This window comes from Carcharodon carcharias, chromosome 3 (genome assembly GCF_017639515.1).
Source record: "Carcharodon carcharias isolate sCarCar2 chromosome 3, sCarCar2.pri, whole genome shotgun sequence".
In the NCBI taxonomy this organism is placed as follows: Eukaryota; Metazoa; Chordata; class Chondrichthyes; order Lamniformes; family Lamnidae; genus Carcharodon; species Carcharodon carcharias.
Window position 1 is genome coordinate 34,997,693 of NC_054469.1, and position 19,210 is coordinate 35,016,902.

General features: G+C 40.0%; 1 protein-coding gene across 1 annotated transcript in view; it reads right to left on the reverse strand.

Annotated features, from left to right (window-relative positions):
- The window catches only part of ptprn2 (protein tyrosine phosphatase receptor type N2), a 749,959-nt gene that overhangs the window by 102,076 nt on the left and 628,673 nt on the right, over positions 1–19,210 (reverse strand). The window contains exon 13 of the mRNA XM_041183926.1: positions 15,250–15,444. Coding sequence (XP_041039860.1) covers positions 15,250–15,444 — 195 coding nt within the window. The remainder of the gene's footprint in view (positions 1–15,249; positions 15,445–19,210) is intronic.

The following is a 19,210-nucleotide window of genomic DNA, read 5'->3' on the forward strand; positions in this document are numbered from 1 at the left end:
GATGTCGCGGTGGGATTCCTCAATGAAAAGATCAAGAGCGGGTAAGAGGGCAGAGTGAGGGATTCAGGTGGAGGAGCAATACTGGAAATGGGTGAAACAGTCCATTGATCAGGGGAGGACTCCTGGTCAATGAAGTGGGCACGCAAATGAAATCTTCGGAAGAAAAATTCAATATCATGCCGAGCTCGAAATTAATTAAGGTGGGGGCGTTAGGAGATAAAGCTCAGCCCTTTGCTAAGATCAGATCATTCAGCGTCAGAGGGGAGGGAAGGTCAGCGGGTATTGTGAATACATGGCAAGGGTTGAGAGTAGTAGAAGGGGTGGGGTCAGGGAAAGTGAAGGGGAAGAGAGATCTGGAGTGGCTTTGGTACCCGTGAACTGTTGGAGCTTGCAATCCCTAACATCAGAAAGAAATAGAAAATATTTTCTCTTTAAGCATCAGACGAATCTACGAAGGATGAAATGAAATTGCGGAGCAGGACAGCTTTGAGATAGAGTGAGTTGGAGCTACTTTAAGAGAAAGGTCAACATTGTTCATATGGCAACACATGGCACTGACTGTTGATCTAAGGTTGTGATGTGAACAGCAGTCTGAGGAACATCACTGAGAGCTCAGTCTATTTAAATCTATAGAGGAGAATACTAGTAAGAGCTCAGTGCGCTTAAATTTATATACAGGAGAATGTCATAGAAAGTACGGCACATTTAAAACTATTGAGGAGAACATCACTCAGAGCTCTGTGTGTTTAAATGTATGTAGAGGAGAATATCACCTGGAAGACAGTGTGGTTAAATCTACAGAGGAGAATGCTAATCAGAATTCAACGTACTTAAATCTAAACACATGAGAATTTCAATAAGAGTTCAGACTATTAAATCTATATAAAGGAGAACATCACTCAGAGCATTCAATGTATATACAGGAGATTGCATCTCAGAGATATGTATATTTACTCTATACAGGACAATATTACTCAAAGCTCAATGTATTTGAAGATATATACCAGGGGAGTTCAGTCAAAGCTCATGTGCTTAAATGCAAATAGGAGGATGTCACTCAGAGTTCAGTGTGTTTAATCTATATACAGGGGAATGTCAGTCAGAGTTAAGTGCATTTAAACTATACAAGGGAGAGTATCAGTCAAAGATTAGTGTGATTAAATGTATATACAGGAGAATATCTAAGAGAATTCAGAATATATAGAGTAAATATAGAAGCATATCACTCAGACCTCAGTGTGTTTAAATCTATATACAGGAGAATGTCACTCAGACCTCAGTGTGTTTAAATCTATACACAGGAAAATGCTACTTAGCCCTTAGTGTGTTTAAATCTGTATACAGGAAACTGTCAATCAGAGCTCAGTGTGTTTAAATCTATTGACAGGAGAATATCACCCAGACTTCAATGTGCTAAACCTATGTACAGGAGAATGTCACTCAGACCTCAATGTGTTTAAATCTATATACAGGAGAATGTCACTCAGACCTCAATGTGTTTAAATCTATATACAAGGAGAGTGTCACTCAGAGCTCAGTGTGTTAAAACTACATACAGGAAAATGTCACTCAGAGCTCAATGTGTTTAAATCTATAAACAAGAGAACGTCACTCAGAGCTTAGTATGTTAAAGCTATATACAGGAGAATGTCACTCAGACCTCAGTGAGTTTGCATCTATATACAGGAGAATGTCACTCAGACCTCAATGTATTAAATCTATATACTAGGAGAATGTCACTCAGACCTCAATGTATTAAATCTATATACAGGAGAATGTTAACCAGACATCAGTGTGTTTAAAACTATATACAGGAGAATGTCACTCAGAGCTCAATGTGTTTACAACTATATACAGGAGAGTGTCACTCAGAGCTCAATGTGTTTAAATCAATAAACAAGAGAACGTCACTCAGAGCTCAGTATGTTAAAGCTATATACAGGAGAATGTCACTCAGACCTCAGTGAGTTTGCATCTATATACAGGAGAATGTCACTCAGACCTCAATGTATTAAATCTATATACAGGAGAATGTCAACCAGACATCAGTGTGTTTAAAACGATATACAGGAGAATGTCACTCAGAGCTTAATGTGTTTAAATGTATATACTAAAGAGTGTCAATCAGAGCTTAAGGTGTTAAATCTATATACAGGAGAACGTTCTTCAGAGTTCAGAGTGTTTATATTTATATACAGGAGGATGTCCCTCAGAGTTCAGTGTGTTTATATTTATTACAGGAGAATGTCACTCAGAGTTCAGTTTCATTTAACCTACGAAGTGGAGAATGTCCAATGGAGATCAGTCTGTTTAAATGTATAAACAGGAGAATGACACTGAGCGCTCAATTAACTTAAATCTATAGGCAAAAGGATGTCACTCAGAGCTCAGTGTACTTAAATCTGAATATGGGAGAATATCCCTCAGACCTCAGTGCATTTAGATCTATTTACCGGAGAATGTCACTCAGAGCACTGTGTACGTAAATGCTTAAACAAGAAACTATAACTCAGAGATATGCGTATTTAAATCAAAACAGGAAAATGTCACTCAGAGCTTAATGTATTTGAAGCTATATACATGAGATTAACGCTCAGAATTCAGCACATTGAAATCTAAATAAACGATAGCATTACTCAAAGCTCAGTGTGTTTAAACCTATATACAGGAGAATTTCACGGTTAGGACAATGTATTTAAATCTACATACAGGCGAATTCAACTCAGAGCTCAGTGCATTTAAAACTATTAAACAGGATGACTCTCAGAACTCTGTGCATATACATTCCAAGAAATACAAGAAGTCCCTCAGGCCTCCGTGCCTATAATCCCCCATAATACAAGACTGTCCCTCATAGCTCAGTGCATTCATATCTATATACAGGAGAATGTCAAGCACAGCTCAGGGTGTTTCTATCTATATACAGGAGAATGTCACTCACAGCTCAGGGTGTTTCTATCTATAATACAAGAGAATGTCACTCACAGCTCAGAGTGTTTACATCTATATACAGGAGAACGTCACTCACAGCTCAGGGTGATTATACCTATATACAGGAGAATGTAGCTCACAGCTCAGTGTGTTTATATCTATATACAGGAGAATGTCACTCACAGCTCAGGGTGTTTCTATCTATAATACAAGAGAATGTCACTCACAGCTCAGAGTGTTTACATCTATATACAGGAGAACGTCACTCACAGCTCAGGGTGATTATATCTATATACAGGAGAATGTAGCTCACAGCTCAGTGTGTTTTTATCTATATACAGGAGAATGTCACTCACAGCTCAGGGTGTTTATATCTATATACAAGAGAATGTCACTCAGAGATCAATGTGTTTATATCTATATACAGGAGAATGTCACTCACAGCTCAGGGTGTTTATATCTATATACAGCAGAATGTACTCACAGCTCAGGGTGTTTACATCTATATACAGGAGAACGTCACTCACAGCTCAGGGTGATTATATCTATATACAGGAGAATGTCACTCACAGCTCAGTGTGTTTATATCTATATACAGGAGAATGTCACTCACAGTTCAGTGTGTTTATATTTATATACAGGAGAATATCACTCAGAGCTCAGTGTGTTTATATCTACATACATGATAATGTCACTCAGAGCTCTGCATGTTTATATCTAAATACAGGAGAATGTCATTCAGAGCTCTGTGTAGTTATATTTAAATACAAGAGAATGTCACTCGAGCACTGGGTGTTTATATCTATACACAGGAGAATGTCACTCAGAGCTCATTGTGTTTATATCTATATACAGGAGAATGTCACTCAGAGCTCAATATGTTTATATCTATATACAGGAGAATGTCACTCAGAGCTCATTGTGTTTATATCTATATACAGGAGAATGTCACTCAGAGCTCATTGTGTTTATCTCTATATGCAGGAGAATGTCACTCACAGCTCAGGATGTTTATATCTATATACAGGAGAATGTCACTCACAGCTCAGTGTGTTTATATCTAAATACAGGAGTATGTCACTCACAGCTCAGGGTGTTTATATCTATGTACAGGAGAATGTCACTCACAGCTTAGGGTGTTTATATCTATATACAGGAGAATGTCACTCAGAGCTCATTGTGTTTATATCTATATACAGGAGAATGTCACTCAGAGCTCATTGTGTTTATATCTATATACAGGAGAATGTCACTCAGAGCTCATTGTGTTTATATCTATACACAGGAGAATGTCACTCACAGCTCAGGGTGTTTATATCTATATACAGGAGAATGTCACTCACAGCTCAGGATGTTTATATCTATATACAGGAGAATGTCACTCACAGCTCAGTGTGTTTATATCTAAATACAGGAGTATGGCACTCACAGCTCAGGGTGTTTATATCTATGTACAGGAGAATGTAATTCAGAGCTCAATGTGTTTATATCTATATACAGGAGAATGTCACTCACAGCTCAGGGTGTTTATATCTATATACAGGAGAAAGTCACTCACAGCTCAGTGTGTTTATATCTATATGCAGGAGAATATCACTCAGAGCTCTGCATGTTTATATCTAAATACAAGAGAATGTCACTCGAGAGCTGGGTGTTTATATTTATACACAGGAGAATGTCACTCACAGTTCAGTGTGTTTATATCTATATATAGGAGAATGTCACTCAGACCTCAATGTGTTTACATCTATATACAGGAGAATGTCACTCACAGCTCAGGGTGTTTATATCTATATACAGGAGAATGTCACTCAGAGCTCATTGTGTTTATATCTATATACAGGAGAATGTCACTCAGATCTCATTGTGTTTATATCTATATACAGGAGAATGTCACTCACAGCTCAGGGTGTTTATATCTATATACAGGAGAATGTCACTCACAGCTCAGGGTGTTTATATCTATATACAGGAGAATGTCACTCACAGCTCAGGATGCTTATATCTGTATACAGGAGAATATCACTCACAGCTCAGGGTGTTTATATCTATATACAGGAGAATGTCACTCACAGCTCAGGGTGTTTATATCTATGTACAGGAGAATATCATTCAGAGCTCAATGTGTTTATATCTATATGCAGGAGAATATCACTCAGAGCTCTGCATGTTTATATCTAAATACAAGAGAATGTCACTCGAGCGCTGGGTGTTTATATCTATACACAGGAGAATGTCACTCACAGTTCAGTGTGTTTATATCTAAATACAGGAGAATGTTACACAGAGCTCAGTGTGTTTATATCCATATACAGGAGAATGTCACTCAGAGCGCTGGGTGTTTATATCTATATACAGGAGAATGTCACTCAGAGCTCATTGTGTTTATATCTATATACAGGAGAATGTCACTCAGAGCTCATTGTGTTTATATCTATATACAGGAGAATGTCACTCAGAGCTCATTGTGTTTATATCTAAATACAGGAGTATGGCACTCACAGCTCAGGGTGTTTATATCTATGTACAGGAGAATGTAATTCAGAGCTCAATGTGTTTATATCTATATACAGGAGAATGTCACTCAGAGCTCATTGTGTTTATATCTATATACAGGAGAATGTCACTCAGAGCTCACTGTGTTTATCTCTATATGCAGGAGAATGTCACTCACAGCTCAGGATGTTTATATCTATATACAGGAGAATGTCACTCACAGCTCAGTGTGTTTATATCTAAATACAGGAGTATGTCACTCACAGCTCAGGGTGTTTATATCTATGTACAGGAGAATGTCACTCACAGCTTAGGGTGTTTATATCTATATACAGGAGAATGTCACTCAGAGCTCATTGTGTTTATATCTATATACAGGAGAATGTCACTCAGAGCTCATTGTGTTTATATCTATATACAGGAGAATGTCACTCAGAGCTCATTGTGTTTATATCTATACACAGGAGAATGTCACTCACAGCTCAGGGTGTTTATATCTATATACAGGAGAATGTCACTCACAGCTCAGGATGTTTATATCTATATACAGGAGAATGTCACTCACAGCTCAGTGTGTTTATATCTAAATACAGGAGTATGGCACTCACAGCTCAGGGTGTTTATATCTATGTACAGGAGAATGTCACTCACAGCTTAGGGTGTTTATATCTATATACAGGAGAATGTCACTCAGAGCTCATTGTGTTTATATCTATATACAGGAGAATGTCACTCAGAGCTCATTGTGTTTATATCTATATACAGGAGAATGTCACTCAGAGCTCATTGTGTTTATATCTATACACAGGAGAATGTCACTCACAGCTCAGGGTGTTTATATCTATATACAGGAGAATGTCACTCACAGCTCAGGATGTTTATATCTATATACAGGAGAATGTCACTCACAGCTCAGTGTGTTTATATCTAAATACAGGAGTATGGCACTCACAGCTCAGGGTGTTTATATCTATGTACAGGAGAATGTAATTCAGAGCTCAATGTGTTTATATCTATATACAGGAGAATGTCACTCACAGCTCAGGGTGTTTATATCTATATACAGGAGAAAGTCACTCACAGCTCAGTGTGTTTATATCTATATGCAGGAGAATATCACTCAGAGCTCTGCATGTTTATATCTAAATACAAGAGAATGTCACTCGAGAGCTGGGTGTTTATATTTATACACAGGAGAATGTCACTCACAGTTCAGTGTGTTTATATCTATATATAGGAGAATGTCACTCAGACCTCAATGTGTTTACATCTATATACAGGAGAATGTCACTCACAGCTCAGGGTGTTTATATCTATATACAGGAGAATGTCACTCAGAGCTCATTGTGTTTATATCTATATACAGGAGAATGTCACTCAGATCTCATTGTGTTTATATCTATATACAGGAGAATGTCACTCAGAGCTCATTGTGTTTATATCTATATACAGGAGAATGTCACTCACAGCTCAGGGTGTTTATATCTATATACAGGAGAATGTCACTCACAGCTCAGGATGTTTATATCTGTATACAGGAGAATATCACTCACAGCTCAGGGTGTTTATATCTATATACAGGAGAATGTCACTCACAGCTCAGGGTGTTTATATCTATGTACAGGAGAATATCATTCAGAGCTCAATGTGTTTATATCTATATGCAGGAGAATATCACTCAGAGCTCAGTGTGTTTATATCTACATACAGGAGAAAGTCACTCACAGCTCAGGGTGTTTATATCTATATACAGGAGAATGTCACTCACAGCTCAGGGTGTTTATATCTATATACAGGAGAATGTCACTCACAGCTCAGGATGCTTATATCTGTATACAGGAGAATATCACTCACAGCTCAGGGTGTTTATATCTATATACAGGAGAATGTCACTCACAGCTCAGGGTGTTTATATCTATGTACAGGAGAATATCATTCAGAGCTCAATGTGTTTATATCTATATGCAGGAGAATATCACTCAGAGCTCTGCATGTTTATATCTAAATACAAGAGAATGTCACTCGAGCGCTGGGTGTTTATATCTATACACAGGAGAATGTCACTCACAGTTCAGTGTGTTTATATCTAAATACAGGAGAATGTTACACAGAGCTCAGTGTGTTTATATCCATATACAGGAGAATGTCACTCAGAGCGCTGGGTGTTTATATCTATATACAGGAGAATGTCACTCAGAGCTCATTGTGTTTATATCTATATACAGGAGAATGTCACTCAGAGCTCATTGTGTTTATATCTATATACAGGAGAATGTCACTCAGAGCTCATTGTGTTTATATCTAAATACAGGAGTATGGCACTCACAGCTCAGGGTGTTTATATCTATGTACAGGAGAATGTAATTCAGAGCTCAATGTGTTTATATCTATATACAGGAGAATGTCACTCAGAGCTCATTGTGTTTATATCTATATACAGGAGAATGTCACTCAGAGCTCACTGTGTTTATCTCTATATGCAGGAGAATGTCACTCACAGCTCAGGATGTTTATATCTATATACAGGAGAATGTCACTCACAGCTCAGTGTGTTTAGATCTAAATACAGGAGTATGTCACTCACAGCTCAGGGTGTTTATATCTATGTACAGGAGAATGTCACTCACAGCTTAGGGTGTTTATATCTATATACAGGAGTATGTCACTCAGAGCTCATTGTGTTTATATCTATATACAGGAGAATGTCACTCAGAGCTCATTGTGTTTATATCTATATACAGGAGAATGTCACTCAGAGCTCATTGTGTTTATATCTATACACAGGAGAATGTCACTCACAGCTCAGGGTGTTTATCTCTATATACAGGAGAATGTCACTCACAGCTCAGGATGTTTATATCTATATACAGGAGAATGTCACTCACAGCTCAGTGTGTTTATATCTAAATACAGGAGTATGGCACTCACAGCTCAGGGTGTTTATATCTATGTACAGGAGAATGTAATTCAGAGCTCAATGTGTTTATATCTATATACAGGAGAATGTCACTCACAGCTCAGGGTGTTTATATCTATATACAGGAGAAAGTCACTCACAGCTCAGTGTGTTTATATCTATATGCAGGAGAATATCACTCAGAGCTCTGCATGTTTATATCTAAATACAAGAGAATGTCACTCGAGAGCTGGGTGTTTATATTTATACACAGGAGAATGTCACTCACAGTTCAGTGTGTTTATATCTATATATACGAGAATGTCACTCAGACCTCAATGTGTTTACATCTATATACAGGAGAATGTCACTCACAGCTCAGGGTGTTTATATCTATATACAGGAGAATGTCACTCAGAGCTCATTGTGTTTATATCTATATACAGGAGAATGTCACTCAGATCTCATTGTGTTTATATCTATATACAGGAGAATGTCACTCACAGCTCAGGGTGTTTATATCTATATACAGGAGAATGTCACTCACAGCTCAGGGTGTTTATATCTATGTACAGGAGAATGTCACTCAGAGCTCATTGTGTTTATATCTATATGCAGGAGAATATCACTCAGAGCTCAGTGTGTTTATATCTACATACAGGAGAAAGTCACTCACAGCTCAGGGTGTTTATATCTATATACAGGAGAATGTCACTCACAGCTCAGGGTGTTTATATCTACATACAGGAGAATGTCACTCACAGCTCAGGATGCTTATATCTGTATACAGGAGAATATCACTCACAGCTCAGGGTGTTTATATCTATATACAGGAGAATGTCACTCACAGCTCAGGGTGTTTATATCTATGTACAGGAGAATATCATTCAGAGCTCAATGTGTTTATATCTATATGCAGGAGAATATCACTCAGAGCTCTGCATGTTTATATCTAAATACAAGAGAATGTCACTCGAGCGCTGGGTGTTTATATTTATACACAGGAGAATGTCGCTCACAGTTCAGTGTGTTTATATCTATATATAGGAGAATGTCACTCAGACCTCAATGTGTTTACATCTATATACAGGAGAATGTCACTCACAGCTCAGGGTGTTTATATCTATATACAGGAGAATGTCACTCAGAGCTCATTGTGTTTATATCTATATACAGGAGAATGTCACTCAGATCTCATTGTGTTTATATCTATATACAGGAGAATGTCACTCACAGCTCAGGGTGTTTATATCTATATACAGGAGAATGTCACTCACAGCTCAGGATGTTTATATCTGTATACAGGAGAATATCACTCACAGCTCAGGGTGTTTATATCTATATACAGGAGAATGTCACTCACAGCTCAGGGTGTTTATATCTATGTACAGGAGAATATCATTCAGAGCTCAATGTGTTTATATCTATATGCAGGAGAATATCACTCAGAGCTCAGTGTGTTTATATCTACATACAGGAGAAAGTCACTCACAGCTCAGGGTGTTTATATCTATATACAGGAGAATGTCACTCACAGCTCAGGGTGTTTATATCTATATACAGGAGAATGTCACTCACAGCTCAGGATGTTTATATCTGTATACAGGAGAATATCACTCACAGCTCAGGGTGTTTATATCTATATACAGGAGAATGTCACTCACAGCTCAGGGTGTTTATATCTATGTACAGGAGAATATCATTCAGAGCGCAATGTGTTTATATCTATATGCAGGAGAATATCACTCAGAGCTCTGCATGTTTATATCTAAATACAAGAGAATGTCACTCGAGCGCTGGGTGTTTATATCTTTATACAGGAGAATGTCACTCACAGTTCAGTGTGTTTATATCTAAATACAGGAGAATGTTACACAGAGCTCAGTGTGTTTATATCCATATACAGGAGAATGTCACTCAGAGCGCTGGGTGTTTATATCTATATACAGGAGAATGTCACTCAGAGCTCATTGTGTTTATATCTATATATGGGAGAATGTCACTCAGACCTCAATGTGTTTATATCTATATACAGGAGAATGTCACTCACAGCTCAGGGTGTTTATATCTATATACAGGAGAATGTCACTCAGCTCAGGGTGTTTATATCTGTATACAAGAGAATATCACTCACAGCTCAGGGTGTTTATATCTATATACAGGAGAATGTCACTCACAGCTCAGTCTGTTTATATCTAAATACAGGGGAATGTCACTCACAGCTCAGGGTGTTTATATCTATGTACAGGAGAATGTCATTCAGGGCTCAATGTGTTTATATCTATATACAGGAGAATGTCACTCACAGCTCAGGGTGTTTATATCTATGTACAGGAGAATGTCATTCAGAGCTCAATGTGTTTATATCTATATGCAGGAGAATATCACTCAGAGCTCAGTGTGTTTATATATACATACAGGAGAAAGTCACTCATAGCTCAGTGTGTTTATATCTATGTGCAGGAGAATATCACTGAGAGCTCTGCATGTTTATATCTAAATACAAGAGAATGTCACTCGAGCGCTGGGTGTTTATATCTACACACAGGAGAATGTCACTCACAGTTCAGTGTGTTTATATCTAAATACAGGAGAATGTTACACAGAGCTAAGTGTGTTTATATCCACATACAGGAGAATGTCACTCAGAGCTCTAGGTGCTTCAATCTACATACAGTGGAATATAAGTCAATTAAACTTACATTCAGATGGATGTCAGTCGAAGATCTATGTATTTAAATGTATTTTTTTTCATTCGTTCATAGGATGTGGGTGTCGCTGGCTAGGCCAGCATTTATTACCCTTGCTCAGAAGACATTTAAGAGTCAACCATATTATTGCAGATCTGGGGTCAGATGTAGGCCAGACCAGGCAAGGACAGCAGATTTCCTTCCTGAAAGGACATTAATGAACCAAATGGGTTTTTACAAAAATTGGAAATGGCAACATTAGACTTGATTCCAGATTTTTACTGAAATCAAATTCTACCATCTGCTGTGGTTGGTTTTGAACTTGGTTCTCCAGAACATTATCCTGGGCACCATCACCTTCGCAAGGGCAACTAGGGATGGGCAGAGCTCAGTGGGCAGGATTTTTCTGAACGGCGGGGTTTTCCCGGCCTGCTACCTGGAGAGTCGGTGAAAACCCATCCCCGCCGGTCACAGGGGGGCATTTATTTGCTGGAGAGGGGGATTTCCGTCCCTCCCTCAGGTAAAAGTCCTGCCTCACAGAGCTGCTGGCCAATTTGATTGGCTGGCAACTCCTGCGTCCCAGCAGTGCCAGCGGCAGCAGTGGCCAAGGCTGGTACTACAAGCAGTCCCCAGATTCCAAGGCCTGGAGTCCAGGACCCAGGAAATGTTGTCTCATGGCGGAAGGGGAATATGAGGCCCAGAGAGGGGGTGGCTGGGGGTCTTGATGGAGAGTCCAGGGGTGCAGGTGTTGGAGGGGTTGTGGGGAAAGGAGGCCCAGGAGGGAAGTGTCTCATCTTTCTCTCCTGAGGCCTGAGCAGTGTGACCTGCCAGGTTTTCCCCAGGCCCCTGAATTTTTTTTTTAATTCATTCGCAAGATGTGGCCGTTGCTGGGAAGGCCCATCCCTAATTGTCCTAGACACTGAATGGCTTGCTAGGCCATGTGAGAGGGCAGTTAACAATTAACCATTGCCATGGGTCTAGAGTTTCATGTCAGCCAGACCAGGTAAGGATGGCAGATCGAATCAGATGGGTTGTTAACAACAATCAATGATAGCTGCATGGTCAGCATTACTGAGACTATATTCCAGATTTATTAATTAATTAACCAGATTTGAACTCATGTTCCCAGAGCATTAGCTGGGTCTCTGGATTACTAGCCCAGTGACATTACCACTGCGCCACCATCTCACCCAAATTCCTCCCTCCAGCCTCAAAATTGAGGTTGGGCAGAAAGTGGCTCTTAAGTGGCCAAAAATTGGGCATCAGTTAGGGCATAAAATTGCAGACAGGTCAGGATGGGCGGGTAGCCACTCTGGGGATTTTATGCCCCCTTACCCTGCCTGCAAGCATGCTGGTAGGGGAACATGCAATTCTACCCACTGTGTTTAAATCTAGGGGGGGGGGGGGAGGGGTGGGTTGATAGCATAGTGGTATTGTTGCTAGACTAATAATCCAGTGACCTGGCTAATTTCTGGGGTCTCAGGTTCAAATCCCACCTAAAGCAGATGGTGTAATTTGAATTCAATAAAAACCCGGAAATAAAAAGTCTAATGATGACTATGAAACCATTGTAAAAACCCACCTGATTTATTAATGCTACTGTCCTTACCTGGTCTGCCTTACATGTGACCCCAGATCCACAGCAATGTGGTTGACTCTTAACTGCTCTCTGAGCAAGGGCAATTAGGGATGAATAATAAATGCCCTAGCCAGTGATGCCCACATCCCATGAATGAATGAAAAAACAATATAGTAAAAGTGTTATTTAGAGATCCACATATTTTAACCTGTAGAGGACAATGTCAGTCAGAGTTTTGTGTGCTTATATCTATATACAGGAGAATGTCACGTACAGCTCAGTGAGTTTAAATCTCAAGGAGAATGTCATTCAGAGCTCTGTGTCCTTAAATATATAGCGGAGACCATCATTCGAACTCAGTGCATTTAAAACTATAAACTGGAGACTATCACTCTGAGATCAGTGTTTCTAAATCTATATACGGAACAGTGTCCCACAGTGCTCATTGTATTAAAATCTATATACAGGAAAATATCACTCAGAGCTCAGTGTGTCTAAATCTATGTAAAGGTGAATGTCACTCAGAACTCAGTTTGTATAAGCTTATATGCAGGAGTATGTCACTGAGAATAGAGTGTGTTTAAATCTATATAAAGGAGAATGTCACTCAGAGCTCTGTGTGTTTAAATATATGTGTAAGAAAATGTCACTAGGAGCTCAAAGGGATTAATTCTATACACAGGAAAATGTCCTTCAGAGCTCAGTGTATTTAAATCTACAGATAGGAGTATATCACTCAAGGATTTGTGTACTTAAATGTATATACATGAGATTTTTGTTCAGAGATCAGTAAATCTATATCTAATAGATAATACATACAATATTTATAAATGTATATACCTCAATCTGCAGGTTTACAGGGAGAAAGCAGGAGAATAGCACTAGGTGAAATGTTCATTCAGAGAGCTGGTGCAGACGCGATGGGCCAAATGGCCTCCTTTTGTGCTATAACAATTCTGAGCTTCAAAGATATGTGCATTTAAATCTGTTTAAATCTATATATAGGAGTGTTACTCAGAGCTCAGTGTGTTTACACTTATATACAAACAAATGTGACCCAAGCTTCTTGTTTTTAAATCTATACACAAAAGAATGTCACTCAGTGTATTAAAATTGACATAAAGGAGAATGTCACTTAGTGCCCTGTGCGTTTATATCTATACATAGGATAATATCACTCCTGAATTCAGTGTGGTTTAAACGTATACACAGACGAATGTCACCCAGAGTTCTGTATATTTAAATCTATATACATAAGAATGTCATTTAGCGCTCAGTTATTAATATCTATATAGAGGCGAATGTCACTCTGTGCTCAGTGTACTCATGCATTGTTTGGAAGCCTGAAATCGTTTAATTATACATGAAAATTCTATGTATATAATTATTTCAAATGTTTAATTGTCCTTGTTCATCTGTGTTTTCATTTCCAAGTTTTGTTCTATAATTTACTTGATCTTGGGAACTAATAATTTTCAGGATGTTGCATAATAGGCAAGAAAGCATATTTCTTAACATTTATGACATGTTCATCTTTTTTGTTAAAGACTAATTATTGTTAGCTGAATTGATGTGCTGTGGTTTGATACAGTGATGAGGAGGAATTGTTTCCATTGTCTGAAGGGTAGGTAATTTTAAAAAAAAATTTCACAGGACATGGGTGTTGCTGGCTGGGCCAGCATCTATTGCCGGTCCCTAACTGTCCTTGTGAAGGTGGTGGTGAGCTGCCTTCTTGACTCACTGCAGTCCATGTGTGTAGGTACACCCACAGTGCTGTTTGGGAGGGAGTTCCGGGACTTTGAACCAGCAACAGTGAAGGAACGGTGATATATTTCCAAGTCAGGATTGTATGCGGCTTGGAGAGGAACTTGCAGGTGGTGGTGTTCCCATGTATCTGCTGCCCTTGTCGTTCTAGGTGGTGGAGGTTGCAGGTTTTTTTTAATCAGAGGACACTAATAGAAGGTGATTAACAATGGAGCCAATGGTGAGATGAGCATTTTTTTAAACAGTTTGTTATGATTTGGAATGCACCAACTGAAAGGCCAGTTGAAGCAGATTCAATGGTAACTTTCAAAAGGGGAATTGGGGGATAAATAGTTTAAGGGGAGAAAACTGAAAGACTCTTTCAAAGAGCCAGCATAAACAAGATGGGATGAATAGCTTCCTTCTGTGATTTAAGATTCTATGACATTACCCTATCCGTGCCAATGACACCTCATGGATATAGAGATGACTACCTTAAAAATAAAGTCTTCACCATTAGAATGATTAGGGCTATTTTCTGACTGACAACAGGACAAATGTTCATTAGTGACTGCATTTATATTTGAAGTGAGATATGGGTTTTGCTTTTTCGTAGATGCTTTGAATAAAACTAAAACTATATATTGTGCCCTGCTACACTGAGTTATGGGGGAGGGATTAACTTTGAATTCCATCTCAGGAACATCACTGTGTTTTAGATCAATTGTTTGACCATTCATAATTGGCTTGTACCAGCATATGTGCATCAACACACGGTGAATAATGGACCGGTGATTGACTTCTCTTGCACTGCTTTCAAGAAAGGCAGGAGCTAATCTTATCCCCACCCACCCCTCATAAGGGCTGTAAGAAAAGAGATGAGGAGAAGTACTAATTTCAGGGTGAGTGATTACCAGTATCATGTGTCCTGTAGAGATGTCCATGTTGGACTGGACCGGCTCCTCACACCAGGAAGAGGTGCTGCTCCGTGTGGATGGGCTGTGCTGTGCGCCGTCACTGAACTGAGAGGAGACGCTATTGATGCGGGAGGCGTGAGCAGGCTCTGGGCGTTCAGATGTCTTGACAGCCATACGCTGGCGACAAAGCTCCTAGATCAGAGGGAGAAAAAATAACAAGTTGGAAATAATCCAAAGTTTTTAACAACAGCCACTGGGGGAGCGGGTTGGGAGGTGGGTTCTGTCTGTGCTTTCAAGATAGGCTTGATTTGGTTTGTGTGTGAAAGTGAAGTGAGATGCTGGCCATCAATCTGCAGTTTTCTCTCCCATCTCCCAGCTCATGTCTAGAAGCCACATTGTGAAATATTCATCAAGTGTTTGCATGCCTAGGAAATCAAACCAACTTTATTTAGTCCCTGGCTGGTTGTTATTACTTAATATAAAACAGAAAATGCTGGATACTCAGCTGGCCAGGCAGCATCTAACAGAGTTAACGCTTTAGGTTGATAAACTTTCACTCTAGATCTCTGACCTGAAACATTGGGCTAGATATTGGATAGGCTACTTTTTTGGGCACAGGGATCATGATTCACAACCAATGCTACCAGCCTCATACTCACTTCTCATTGCTTCCACATCCTCCAGCTATTCAGCTATGGCAGGTACAGCATCCAAATACATTACTATACAAACTCTGACATTCTGCCTTCTCTTTTGCAGGATAAGATGGCACACAATAAAAAGAAGCAGAGCAGAACTTGTGGGGAACAAGTACACCTACATCTGAAGATCCCTAAGGAGGAGACGGGTCTCAGCATCATGGTGCTGGCTGCGACAGACCCGCAGCATCTGACATAACTGAGAATATTGAGGATGATGGCATGTTTCTGCCTTATACCCTGCTCACCCTCATTCTGCAATCTGGCATGATGACCAAGCTGCTGTCTGGAGTGTTTTTGGAGATGTTTGGTGAGTTCCTGGATTTGCCAGAGGGTGTTGCTACCTTGCATCCTCATGGAGGAGGACCAGAGGAGTAGCCTGTTCACAAGCCAGCAGCAATTGCACTGCCTCCTGACAGGAAAATGGAGTTATTCTTTAAATAACACTAGTACAGGACTACCCTGCAGCTTCAAGCTTGTTGTTTGCTGAGTGAACAATTAAGAGGCTACCTGCACATTTGAGGAGGAAATTTGGAGATCCTGGCATGTCAGCTGGTTCAGCTGTGTAATGTCAGGTTAGCATCTATTCAAGGTCTCCCAGCACATGCCAGATACACGGAAAGCAGCCATGACCCAGGAAACAGAAATTAGCCTCCGTGACACTGCTCGAGGTCATACCTTGACAACAAATTTCTCGTCCATTAACTCTGTTTCTCTCTTTCCATAAACTGTAAGGAGCAGCTGGGTTGTCCCGAAATTCTTAAATAAAACCTAACAAAGGTGAGCCCTTTTTTTCAGGGGTTACAACTAATAAAGGAAACTTATTAAGTTAAATAAAAACATTACATCTAGTGTCCAGTATACCCTCCAGTGACTATACTTCAAAAATTACTTCAGCAGCTGACACATCTGGTGCTCATGACCTGCTGAACGTTTCCACTAACATACGAACATACGGAATAGGAGCAGGAGTAGGCCACTCAGCCCCTCGAGCCTGCTCCCCCATTCAATAAGATCATGGCTGATCTGAATGTAACCACAACTCCCCCACATTCCTGCCCACTCCTGGTATCCTTTCACCCCCTTGTTAATCAAGAATCTATCCAGCTCTGCCTTATTTATTGTTTGCAGCATCCAGATTATTTTTCCTTTATCAAACATGTTTCGTTTGAAGGCATTGTCGGGGTTTTCCGGCCCTGTCACGGGTGGGACCCACTGCGGGTGAGGCAGAAAATCCCACCCGTTGATTCTTTCTCTCCCTTCCATTCCTGTTCCCTACTCCGATGCCCTTCCCATGATAGGTAACATCCTCATCCAAATTTGGGAACCTGAAAGGGGGCAGGAGGCAGGCAAGTCCGTGTTTAGGCTTCCGCACTTTTGCAGCCGGTTACTCGAAAGCGCGAAAGACCAGCCGGGGGAGGGGGGGTTAGGTGCCCTCTTCGGACAAATGCCAAACCTGCTGCTCAGCACAGCTAAGATCGGTAACTCACAGTGCGGAGGGTCGTGGTTGGAAATGCACACCCCACCCGTATGGCATGTTGGGCCGACTGGAATAGCAACAAAGGGACACAGCCTGCAACCTTCACTCTGATTTTAAAAAAAATGGTTTGGAATAGTTCAGCTCATTTTTGGCGGAGTTTCATCTCCCTGTTGAAACCCATCAATCCAGTGTCAGGAGTATATTAGACCATTTATAAGATAAAATAAAATGATGGCAGTCATCCCTCCAGGCAATGTAATAATGGCTGGCATCGACACCATTTATTTTGCTGTGCAAATCAAAGATTCTTAGATTGGCTCCATTTGCTACGGAGTTGTCAAATGATTGGTGATACTTTACTCTTGAAGCACCAAGAGGATGAAACACTGCATGTTCAAGAAAGTATCTGGAAAACAGTTGAATTCAGCACCTAGTACTTCTGTGATATTATTTAAATAAGAGACTGTGGATCATAGCGATGGCACACTATTGTTACACTCTGTCCCATGGGGCCTTTTTTGAGTTGATAACGATTGTAGGGGATGTCTGCTGATGGGTTCGATTACATGTTGGATCTATTGTCTATTGGGGTCTGATCAGCTTTGCTTTCATACCAAGGAGATCCAGAGCTTGGGCCCGAGGTAGCTCAAGGCACAGCCACCCATGATGGAGTGACTAAAATCAAGGATACTCACGAGTCCAGGATTGGAGGAGTGCAGATACTTCAGATAGTACTTGGGCTGGAAGAGATTACAGAGAAAGGGAGGGCCATGGAGGAATTTGCAAACAAGGAAGAGAATTTTAAAATCAATGCAATGGCAGACTAGGTCAGCAAGCACAGGGGTGTTGAGCAAACTGTGAGGCTGTGAGTTAATATCCAGTCAACAGAGCTTAGGATGAGCTCAAGTCTCCAAGGGTGCAATGTGGGAGGCCATCCAAGGGGGCCTTGGAATAATTGAGATTGGAAGTAAATAAGGTATGAATAAAGGTTTTAGCAGCATATGAGCAGGACAGACAGGTGATGTGAATAATTTACATTGCTAGAATTGCCTGCCTTATATCCTCATGGAGGCTCAATTAGCTCTAAATATGTTGTTCTGCAAGTTTTTTCTCCTTTTATCCTCTAAGTCTCCTCATTCTATTTTGACTCATTCTTCCCAAGAAACTTCTCTGATAACCTACATGCAGACAAAGATCTGTATTTTGTTTATATGTGATTTTCACTTTAAGATCAAAGTGGACTGGGGAGAATTGTGAAAGACAGTTAATTGGTTTCCTAATTATGATATCACTAGGGTCCAAGGAATGCCCATGTGATCCGAGGTTGCCAAGGGGATAAACAGCTAAGAAGTAAAGGGTAAATCGAAATCTAATTGTAGTGGGGTTGGGTTTCTACATGGCAGTTCAGAACAAACTGAAGATTTATGTGAGAGGAAACAAGTAAGGCTCTCTCTGAATGGAACAGGTTTCTGTTTGGCAGTTTTCTTGGTGTTGAAGCAGGTCTTTGAGAATAGAGCAAAGACTGTGTTACTATTGTGTGTGTTAACCAGTTAGAAAGAACAAAGAACCGATATCAGAAAGGGTAAGGGATTTTGGGTTGTACAAGACCCATTGCTACTGTTTCAGTATTGCCAGACCCTGCCAGACCATTTAAAGGGCTCGGAGAAGGGTATTTCTGGGATTCCATGCCATCTGCGCTGTCATGACCTGAGTAAAAAGGGGTTTATAGACATGGGCTTTGTTGGTGTTAACCCTGTCTGGTGATGTCAGAAGGAATACA